Below are 10,956 nucleotides of genomic sequence, written 5' to 3' on the forward strand. Positions count from 1 at the left end.
CTTGCGTCTTGTGCTACAGCTTCAGTGCCTGATGACAGGATAGAAAAAAAACAAAACAAAAAACCCAAACACGGCATTTGCCGAACAGGCACCTGAGCATTCCGCAACTTCCAAGTGACACAGGTAATTACAGAATATACTGGCCTGAGAGTGCATTTTATTAAGCTGCTTTTCAGCAAAATAAAATAAAATAAAAAGTCATTTGAATCTTTTCATCACTTGGAGTAATGCACACTGGCCATCATACAAGGATGAACATTTGCTGGTCTAACAGCTGGCAACAAACCAAAGAGCTATTGGTGAGAATGGTAAAGGATCTGACAGGAATCCGGGGTTGCTTCCTGTGCCTCAGTCTTCCTTCACTTCATATTTGTGCTTGATGTCTTTCCACAGTTTCTGCAGAGCAAGAGACACAAACAAGCATGGAGTAAGACAGGGATGACACTTGGGGATGTCTGCTTGTAACTGAACAAAGCATCGTCCCTTGATTGCAGCCCACTCAGCATGCAGAATGGAATTCACTAGCATGTTACACACCCCACTCCCCGCCTTCCCCAAAGTATTTAAGGTACATAAAAGAAAAAAGTCACTTCCAAGGTAACAAGATTGTGCACGAGTGTATATGTGTGGTCTACATCGCTGTGTATCTACGTGTACATATGTGTGTGTGTATGCGAGAGCCAGCTTAGTATGGTTAAACCACCCGGCTGATTTCTAGTCTGCCTTAGGCACAAGGTCAGCCAGTGACTTCCTTTCAACCTCAGGATGAAGGCAACCACAAACCAATTCTGAAATCTGGCCAGGAAAACTGCAGAGACACGTCCAAGCCATCTCTAATAAGGGAAAATCATTGTAGCTCAGGGTTGAAATGAAGGGTCCTTGGTGGTCTCTGAGCTTGGCTGTTTTCTTGCAGACGTTTCATGACCCAACTAGGGAACGTCCTCAGTGCTAGAAAAGGGGAGGGGGAGAGAAGGGGGTTCAATGCAGGCATCCGGTGGAGCATCCAGCACTGATATTACCTGAACTCAAGAAGCAAAACATTTTCAAAGGAAAGAACTAAGAAAGTCCAGTTGCCTTTTGGAAAAGCCCTTTTGGGGACAACCATGAACTGGATGATTGTGCATCTCCACAGACAAAACATACAAAGGTACATACACACACACCCCATTTAGGCAAAGGGGACGTGTGTGGGCAAGCTATATAAATTTTAGCAAACAAGTATGATGGGGAATACAGAGGGGTGGATACATGCATATATGTGTCTGTAAAGAGAGACCTGATGCAGATAACGCATAAAGACACACACAATGTTTTATTGGAAATCCTTTCGCTATTCATTCCTTTCCTCCCTCCCGTCTCGCTGAATAAAGCCTAAAGGACTAAACGCCACCCACCCGCCATGCCCACGCCCTGCTTCACCCCAGGACTAAAACGGTTGCAGGATTTGGGTCTGGCTAGTCTGGAGAAAAGAAGAACTTCGGGGGGGAACCTTGGAGGTCATCTAGTCTAACCCCCTGCTCCTCTCCCATCCCATCCCATCCTCCCAGGGACCAAAAGCCGAAAGCGAAGCCCCTGCTTCTTTCCAAAAGGTGTTGCCCTACACCTGGAAGCAGAGCCGCGCAGCTCGAGAAGAAGCGGCGCGACAGGCCGAAGCCGCGGCCTCAAGTAGGTGCCAGCCCCGCCTGACCTTCAACTGTCTCCCGGCCGCCTTTCACGCAAGTCCCCGGCTGGGGCCTGCGCGCCCACCCAGGCTGACTCACCCCCTCGTTGAGGCGGCAGAAAATCGCCTCCGTGGCCTGGTCGAAGCCCCGCTCGAAAATCACGGCGCCCACCACGACCGTGAAGACCAACGTGGACGTGCGGCGGAACACGAACCGGTAAAACTGCTCCACGAACGCCATCTTGGACGCTTGAGGCTTATCGCGCAGGCGCGCTGCTGCCTCCGGCAAAGACAAGACGGCCTCTGCGGGGCGACCGGAAGATCCTTGGACCGGAAGCCTTGCGCCGCGCTGATTTCTGGGCTTTGAAGTCCGGTAGCCACAAGGCAGCGCGCTCTTCCGTAGAGAAGCTGAACTACGTTTCCCAAGATGCCGTGGGGGCCTCTGGGAATAATATAGTTCAGTTCTGAAACGGGAGGAGGGAGGAAACATCCGGACTGCAGAGCGACCGGAGAGGTAGGGCAGGTACTGCAGTTCCCATCATCCCCACCCAGCCCTGTCCAGTAGGGCTTGACCGTCTGTGAGCACCAGGCTCCACCAAAATAGGACTGCGAGCTCTTGGGCTGCGGCAATCGGATGACTCGAGAAGGAGCGATCTAAAAATTCCAATAAATCTGTAAATTTCAGTAAAAGTCAGTGCAAAAGTGCCTTTGCCCAGCATGCTGGGCCTGGTTATCCCTGGCTGGTGTGTTGGCTTCTTTTGTCACCCAAAGTCAGCCTTGGATTTTGCAATTCGCTGTGCTGATCGCCTTCCTGTGTCTTTATTTAGGTGCTGGTTGGTTCCTTCTTTTTAAAAGAAAAAGCCTCTGCAAAAGCACTCATCATGTCAACCAGGGTTTCTCAACCTCAGCAACTTTAAGGTGCATGGATTTCAAGTCCCAGAATTCCCCAGCCCGCATAGCTTTAAGACCCGTGGACTTCAACTCCCAGAATTTGCTTTAAAATGCGTGGACTTCAAGCAGGGTCAGGGCTGAACGTACATTCTGTTCTGCACCAAAATGCCCATTTTATTTATCTGTGACATTTAAATCTAGGCTGCTATAATCTACACAGTAAATTCCCCTTATAATTAGACCAATAATGATAATGCAGCTATCTGGTGTACTGTGTTTTGCATCTAGCTAACCTACACACGAATGCTTAGTGAAAGCAAAACGGGGGCCTCTTTCCCAGGAGTATATGTGAAAATGTCATCCTGACTTGAGTTGTAACTTCTGGTTTTGCCTGCAGGAAGTTCCAGATTCAATTTTCAGCCCTGCAGGTGGTTAGGAAATTCTCTTCTCTACAAACTGTGGGCACCGCAGTCTATTAGGAACAGCGTTTCTACATGTCAGATTTCAAACTTGCCAGTTACATTGAAGCCTAGCAAATTGGAACACAGTCACCTTTGTGTTAGTTAATGATTTCTGAGCTTAGGCAGCCAAAGCTGGTTGTGTATATTTGTGCGGTCTTTTAAAAAAAAAAAAATCAGAATTTTACAATAAAAGTGTACAAGAAGAAAAAAAAAAGATAGGCAATGGGAAAAAAGAAAGAAAACTTAAAATGTTGACTTCCACCCTTCTTTCTGTTGATTGCCATCTTACGCTTTGACCGTGTTCAGATTATTTCTTTGTTTGTTTATTAAACTTCTGTGCTGCCTATCTCTAGGCAGCTTACAGTCATGCAGTTAAAATACCATGTAAAAGATAAATGAATAAATAAAAACCACACATTTAAAATTTAATTGTATGTTTTATATGTTTAAAATTTGTTTATATGTTTAACATTCAGTTATACGTCTACATGTTTTTAACATTCTGTTATATGTCTGAAATTCAATTGTATGTTTATATTCAGTTGTATGTCTACATGTTTAACGTTCTGTTATACGTTTAAAATTCAACTATATCTTTGTATATTCTTGTTCTCTGCTGAAGCAAGTGGGAATTTTTTTTTTGTCCCTTAGAACAGCAAAGCTGGCTGGGGAATTCTGGGAATTGAAGCCCCCATTTCTTAAAGTTGCCGAGGGATTTTTACTTTAGCAGATTCGAGAATGGGGAAGCGGTACTTTTGTGATTACTGTGACCGGACGTTCCAGGACAATCTTCACAACAGGAAAAAACACTTGAACGGGGTGCAACATTTAAGAGCCAAGGAAGTCTGGTATAATCTCTTTCGAGGTAAGAAACACAACAGCTTCTCTGGTTTGGGTGGAACCCGGAGGGCTGCAGGTGCTTAAGGAGAGTGTCAACATCCAGCTCCAGAATCCAAATAAACACTCCAGGATCATTCCGCTTCCGAAAATCTGTATATTGAATGCACGTCGTGATAATGTCGAAGCAAAGCTAACTCTGAGGTTCCCAGACACCCAATCCATAGAATTAAACAGTAATTTCTCTGGCTAAACCCCCCCCCCCATCCTCTTATGTAGTCCATGTAAACAATTTCACTTTGTTATGGGAACCGTCTGCTTCCTCTCCACACCTGCTGCCGTGTCCTTGGAAGGGTTACAGGCTCTTCAGCGGAAATGTAGAGGTTTCATTTCTCCATCTAACCCATTCTAAAGCAACACACACACACACACACACACTCCTTTAATGGCAAGTTGAAACGAAGAGATGTGTAGCTGCCAAAGAGAACTATTGGGTGTTCTAGATCTTTCTTCTACCCTGTCTGTCCATATGGCCATCTAAATGAACAGCTGTAAGTCGAGGGCTATCTGTATAAGCCAACTCTTCCTCCTCCTCCTGTTTGTGGTTTGTTTTTTTCCCTATACAGATGCTGCAACCATCTTACAGGAAGAACAGAAAAAGAAACCCTGTCGAAAGTTTTTACAAACAGGTATGCAGAGCAAGCTAATGTCATGTTAACAGTTGGATTTTTATTTTTTATTTTTGTATTGCTGGCTTTCCCCCCCTAAAGTCATGAGAATTCATCCATCCTGGCTTGTTTACCATAATGACTTGCTTTTTCTGATTCTCCCAGTAATCTGCATTAAAAGCATTTTTGGGAATAATCGAGGCTGTGGCGCCCCCTGGAGGAAGAACTGCAACTCCTCTGAACTGTGACTCATTTGTCGCAGGCTCTTATTGCAGCGCTTCCTAAACCTGAGTAAATTAGGTAAAATTAGGTAAAAGTGGTTTTTCCCCCCCCCCCTCTCTCTCTTTGGGTAGCGCCATGCAAACCTGCTACCTGTCACAACAGGGAAATTTGCGTCGACTTAAAAAGATTGCCACGTGTGCGTGCGCTAAAATGTATTTTGAAAATCGCCCAAAGTATTTCTGTTGAGACGCAAATGAACGAAATTACCAGTGGCAACTTGTTGAAATGACATAAAGATCATTTGGCGATCTTGTTTTTTAATAATACATGTGGTCCTCAAGTTACGACTGCTTGTTCAGTGACCACTGAAGTTACGAGGGTGCTAAAGGGAAGGCGCTTGCCAGTCCTTTTAAGTTCGATATGTTTTTCTGATAAGCGATTTGGGGTTAATGAGGGGAAAAAAGTTTGGGAAGGGCTGGCTTAATGCTTGCCGGGATCTCTTCCTTGCAGGCCACTGCGACTTTGGTTCCAACTGCCGATTTTCTCACATGACGGGAGGAGATCTCGAGAAGTTGAACATGCAGGTACAAGGTAAGAGAAGCAGAAGTGAGAAACAGCAGAATGACAGGGTTGGAGGGGACCTTGGAGGTCTTCCAGTCCAACCCCCTCCTCAAGCCATTCCAGAGAAATGGCTGTCCAGTCTCTTGCTGAAAACCTTTGCCACCACTTCTGGAGGCAAAGCCGTTCCGCTGGTTAATTGTTCTCACAGTCAAGAAAATTCTCCTTAATTCTAGGCTGGCTCTCTCTTTGCTGAGTTTCCTCTGTTACTTCTTGCCTTGCCCTCGAGTGCTTTGGAGAATAGATCGACCCCCCCCCCTCTTTTCTGTGGTAGCCCCTCAAATATTGGAAGACTGCTATCATCTCATCCCTCATCCTTCTCTTGGTTAGACTGGACCTATCCAGTTCCTGCAACTGTTCATCAAATACGTTTTAGCCTCCAGAACCTTCATTATCTTCGTTGCGCTTCTCTGCATTCTTTCCAGAGTCTCCACATCTTTATTGTGTCCTGGTGATCAAAACAGGGGAGCAGCTGGCTTTAAATCAGAGTAAATCTTACATCCCTACCCGTTTTAATCTGGATTGGCTCTTTGTTAAACCTGTACTCTTAAAACCTCCTCTAGTTTTTAAGCAGCTAAATTTCCTTCTCCCCCTTCCTTTGTTTTCGCTCTTTTTTTAATTTCTGCTCTGGACAAGGAAGGTGGCTTTGGTGTCTTGATTTTTACTGCCTGCTGCTACAATTTATATGCTGCATGATTTTCCTTTCTCCTGATTGATGGTTGCATTTTAATTTTTATGGCTCTGGGTTGCAGGCCGCCCAGGGAACTGTGTTACGTTGCTAGAACAGAAATCGATCCGTGGCAGTCATTAAAACAGAGACATTGTGTGTATCCTTCCCTAATCCCTAGCCCACTACGAAGCATGTAGCATTTCTCTGAGAAAAAGATGGAGAAAAGATTAATCTTCGCTAGCAGGCTGCAACCCGTAGCCATGCATTTTATTTTATTGTATTACTTTATTTTAATTTTTTTTATTTTATTTTAATTTTATGACGCTCCTAAAATTAGGCAAAGTTGAATCTCACCCCTCCCTCCTTCCTCATGAATGTATTGGCTGCCCCATTTCAAAATACTGAGATGGAAAGACACCAGAGCTCGATGTGTGGGTTGTCCCTCATGAATCCTGTTCCATTGTGGTAACCAGGCTGTAATACTTTTCCCACGAAGACCCACCTGGCATCTTCCCTTAATAAAGCTGTTGGGTGTGGGCTGCTAAAATGGGCAAAACCTCTAGAGGGCAGCAAGGAGACACCAACTAACTCTACTGCCCCTTTGTGACCATCTGGATTTTTGCAACTCTGCCTCTGATATCCTTTAGCTATCATATAACCCTGCCTTGTTTCATTTGGGGGTTTTTTCTTTAAACTGTCCTCTCTTTTTTGGCATTGTTTTGTGTCTGGTGTTAATTCTTCTTTTCTTTTTTTAATGGATTACAACCACAGAACTTTGGAACGAAATCCACATTGAGCAATTAAATCCACAGCCCCTTTTGGCATCTCCCAAACCCAGGTTTGCTAGATGCTAGATCCTAGAACGAAGGCCCGATGGGCAAAGTGGGGTCAGATTCCAGTTCCCATCACCCCTAGTCGTATGATGGGAGTTGTAATCCAAGGACCATAAAGGAATGGCATTCCTTACTTGCACGGTAGCTATCTGAGCCTCGCCTCTGCCTGGCAGCTGGGTCCTCCAGAAACCGCCCAGAGCTTTGCCACACTAGCAGTCTCCACCTGCTGGCCCGGCGCCTGGCTCTCATTATTATACCACAGACAAGAAGATGAATTGGCTGCCACCGTCAAACCGGCACAATCTGTCACTCGGCTTGAACAGCGGCGTTCATTTCCCCACCCTGTCGGGAAATGTTTACTGTTTTGCAGATCCAGGCCTGGCCCGGCTCAGGACAGGTGGCTGGGAATATTGGGAGAGGTGGGCAGACTTTGGCGGGCAGAGAAGGAGAGGGCCAAGTAGAAAGGAAAGCCCCACCTCCCCCCAAGAGAAGGGCAGGTGAGCCAGTTGATCTAGCGGTTATGGCACCCATCAACTAACCGGTCACCATTCAGAGGATCATTTCTCCTGCTTTCTTTTCTCAGCCTCTGCTGGTACTCCCCACCTGATGTTAGGTGGGACAATGCCAGCGAGAAGATAGCATTTCTCAACCGGCGTAGTTTACTGGTCACTAAGCGTGCACCGTAACAACGGTGGTAACACTGAACTATCTTCTCCCCTTTCCTCCAAACAGAGGAGAGGAGAGCAAAAGAACAGCAGCAAGATGGGCCGGTCCTCCCGGTGGGCACAATCGAGGCCTGGTTGGAGAAGCGTGCCAAGCGGCTGCGGGCAGCTCAGCAGGACAGGTGGGTGTTCTCCGCCATCTGCGAGGGAAGCAGAAAAGTTGTCCGGCCTTTGAGGTCTCCACAAAATAGAGACCGCGAGAAAGATTGGAACTCGGCTTTCTTGATGGCGGGTATAACCACAGAATTTTGGAACGCTTGCCGGAATTTCCCTCCTGCTCATCTTTATGCCAAAGAGAATCAAGGCAGGGTTATCCTGAGTCTCTTCCTCACCCTTTCTGCTTTCCGAGGGCTGCGCTACCATTTCTCCTCCCTTAAAACGGTTCGTCCATCTTCCCCGTGGCCTGGTTGGGCTGGGAAGGAGCAATTTTATTTATTGTTTATCATTTATTAAATCTACGGGCAATGCAATCCGGTTCCCGGGCAAAACCAGGGCATTGCTGACCTAGCTTATACCTTGCAAATGTCGGTTAGCGTTTTTTAAACAGGAGCACAGGAGAAGAGGGATGCTCATTTCTCCACCCCTGTGTTTCATTTTATTTTTCCGGCCTGGCAAAAGGTCTTCAAGGCAGGAGTGACCCACGGTTCCCCCCTTTTCAGCCCCAGCAGCACCAAAACTTTCAGCCTTAAGCTTTGCAGAATCCTGCAAGACCCCCATGATGGTTTGAGCAGGTAACACCGAAGACGTCTTGCAAAAAAAAAATCTTTATGCAGGTAAAATGACCTGCATAAACTGTTCGGAGTTACCAGGGCACCAAAAAAAGTGACTTGCGGCCGTTTTTTCACTCTTACGACCGTTGCAGCCTCCCCGCGGTCACAGGATCACAAAAGAGTGGTATTAGGAAAAAAATTTCCTTTTCCTAAATCAGGCTTCTCTTTCTTCCTAGTCCTCATTCGGAAGAAGAAGTGGTTTTCCAGTATCCTCCTGGCTGGCCCCCGGTTCAGGAGCTGCCGCCCTCCTTGAGGGCTCCCCCCCTGGGTGGATGGACGGCCCCCCCAGGTCTCCACTGGGGCTGAGAGTTGATGGAGATGAAATGAAGGCCTGAGGATTCTCGGTGTGGCTCTGGAGAAAAACGGAGAATTTAGCCGGCCGTGTTTTCAGACATCCCCGCACCGCCGGCTCGTTTAAGAATTTGCCAGAAAGGAGACTGAAACAGGAGCACATTAAAGGACTGGACAAACTCTAGCGTAATTTATTTAAATTGTCTCCGTGAATTACTCACAGCGCCAGGGGAATTCCCTCGGTCTGCGGTGCTCAGCCAGAGCAGCCAGGCCAGTCTCCAAAATGCAACTTGCAAAGAGGTTGTTTTTGACGGGCAGGTTTTATCGTTCTGCAACCTGTCTTGTCCTTCTCTGCCCCCTCAGGAGTTGCTCAATTTAAGCATCAGCAAAGGGAAAAAGTTACATATTAATGAGGATTAATTCTCTAACCGGCACCGGGCACCTGCTAGGACGAAGGAATAAATACAGTAAATTCTTGTTATTTGCGATACGGACTATAAAATCACCGCGAGCACCGAATTGGCAAATACTGGGCCGTCACTCCTAGGAAAACTTAAGGCTTGCTTTCTGCAAATCTCTGCCCACAACTGACTAATGCACAGCCTTATTTTAATTGCCTTTCCCCATTTAATGCAATATGTATATAAATTTCTTGTTCGTAAAGCCCTGAGTGAAAAGAGTTTTAATCATTTAAAAGCTTTGTTTTATTTTTATTTTTTTAAAAAAAATAAATTTATTTTTAGTGACCATTTTAACCGGTGAGATCGCGGAGAGAAGGCAGGAAAAGCGATGCCTCAAAATTTACAACCGCTCCCCACCTTGGCAAACCACTGTAAAAGTGGAAAGAAAGAACTAGTGGTTGGAAGGCTTCCAATTCTGAGTTGGCCAAGGAGCGGGGATAAATTTCTTTGTGTGTCTAATCACACCTGGCCACATTCAGGTATTCAATCATAACCAGCCTGGTCAGGAGAAACACTTGGTTTCAGGATCCTGTACATACAATAAATGCTTATTATTATATGTTTGCTGGATTGACAAATCCTTGGCTTGAAGGTGACATTCTTATTCCTGGTTAAAAACCTTCCGTGTTTTCAGGATACAGAGGGAGACAGCTGTGGGTAAGGGTGCAAATAGTGGGTGGGTTGCCTTGGAAAAATTGTAAGGAACCCACTCCTCTCTTTATTTTTAGCACCCTAAAACAATCAGCAGCACGATATAGAGATCTGGGGAGGGGGTGGCCCAAAATAGAGGTCCCCCCCTCCCCATTTTATGCAGCACGCCATGCTTTTTCTTGGGAAAGAACTACACTTGGCTTTGGTGTGACTTGGTTATTATGCTAAACTAATCCATCACACCAAAGTTCAAATAAATAGCGTCAAAATGCAGCGAGCCAACCTTTGCTTCTTATCGATTGCGGGGGGGGGGAGGGTTTCGTGACATTGTTTTGCTATTTCCATCTCCTTATTGAAAAGAGAGAAGGCAACCTGCTCAGAACCACAACAGTGTATAGGGCAAATGAATAAACGCAGAAATAATAATAATAATAATAAATACAGATCACAGAGCCTCTAAAGCATTCTCAAGTTTTTCCACACTTAACGACCATTGCAGCAGCCCCACGGTCACATGATCAAAATTCAGATGCTCGGCAACTGGCTCATACTGACGATGGTCGCAGCGTCCCGGGGTCACGTGATTTCCCCTTTTGCGACTGTCTTGACAAGCAAAGTCAATGGGTAAGCCAGATTTCCCTTAACGGTGGCAAGAGAGGTTGTAAAATGGAGCGAAATTCACTGAACGGCTGTCTTGCTTAACGAGGGAAATTGGGGGCTCTCCCATTTTCGTCGTAAGTCGAGGACTTCCCTTTAATCCCATTTCCCATGCAGCCTGCCCATCATATTGACAGGCACGGGCTTTTTCAGAGAAGAAACAATAGTGATAAAATTATCAACATGTAGAATTATGTGTGATAATGCAGAGCAGCTGAATTGTGTAGCAATTTTGGGGCAGGGGCCCTGAGCAATCCAGAGTTTTGTGCAAAGAAATAAAGGGTATGATTTATTCCTGTAAAACTTTTCAATTAAAAAAAAAAGATTTATTCCCTTTTATTATAAATGCCGTTCAGCGACTCTGTCCATCAGCTATAACAATGGAACATTATGCTCTCTTAGCAGGTGCATATTAAGCGACACACATAAGACACACACAAACACACACGCACACAATTTTCTTTTATTTAAAAAAAAAAAGCACACGCATAATCCACCGGCTTGGTCTTCCAATCCATCTTGAGACTGCAGATATTATTTTAAA

The 10,956-nt window shown here is 45.6% G+C and overlaps 2 protein-coding genes across 6 annotated transcripts; one reads left to right on the forward strand and one right to left on the reverse strand.

Moving 5' to 3' along the window:
- Positions 1-137: 137 nt before the first annotated feature.
- On the reverse strand, positions 138-2,163 carry UQCR10 (ubiquinol-cytochrome c reductase, complex III subunit X). The gene is made up of 2 exons (XM_081338987.1): positions 1,761-2,163; positions 138-396 (listed from the first exon to the last, which is right to left on the reverse strand). Exons 1-2 carry the CDS (start codon positions 2,148-2,150, stop codon positions 349-351), a joined length of 438 nt encoding a protein of 145 aa, XP_081195113.1. The 5' UTR covers positions 2,151-2,163; the 3' UTR covers positions 138-348.
- Positions 2,022-9,582, forward strand: ZMAT5 (zinc finger matrin-type 5). 5 transcript variants are annotated; one of them, XM_081338982.1, is made up of 6 exons: positions 2,022-2,174; positions 3,664-3,877; positions 4,476-4,538; positions 5,250-5,330; positions 7,593-7,704; positions 8,529-9,581. In XM_081338982.1, exons 2-6 carry the CDS (start codon positions 3,751-3,753, stop codon positions 8,656-8,658), a joined length of 513 nt encoding a protein of 170 aa, XP_081195108.1. In that variant the 5' UTR covers positions 2,022-2,174; positions 3,664-3,750; the 3' UTR covers positions 8,659-9,581. The 5 variants fall into 5 exon arrangements, with proteins under 5 accessions (XP_081195108.1, XP_081195112.1, XP_081195111.1 ...); XM_081338986.1 differs by having other exon boundaries at positions 2,038-2,174; positions 3,743-3,877; XM_081338985.1 differs by having other exon boundaries at positions 2,114-2,174; positions 3,740-3,877; positions 8,529-9,582.
- The last annotated feature ends 1,374 nt before the right edge of the window (positions 9,583-10,956 follow it).

This window comes from Vipera berus, assembly GCF_964194415.1.
Source record: "Vipera berus genome assembly, chromosome: 14".
In the NCBI taxonomy this organism is placed as follows: domain Eukaryota; kingdom Metazoa; phylum Chordata; class Lepidosauria; order Squamata; family Viperidae; genus Vipera; species Vipera berus.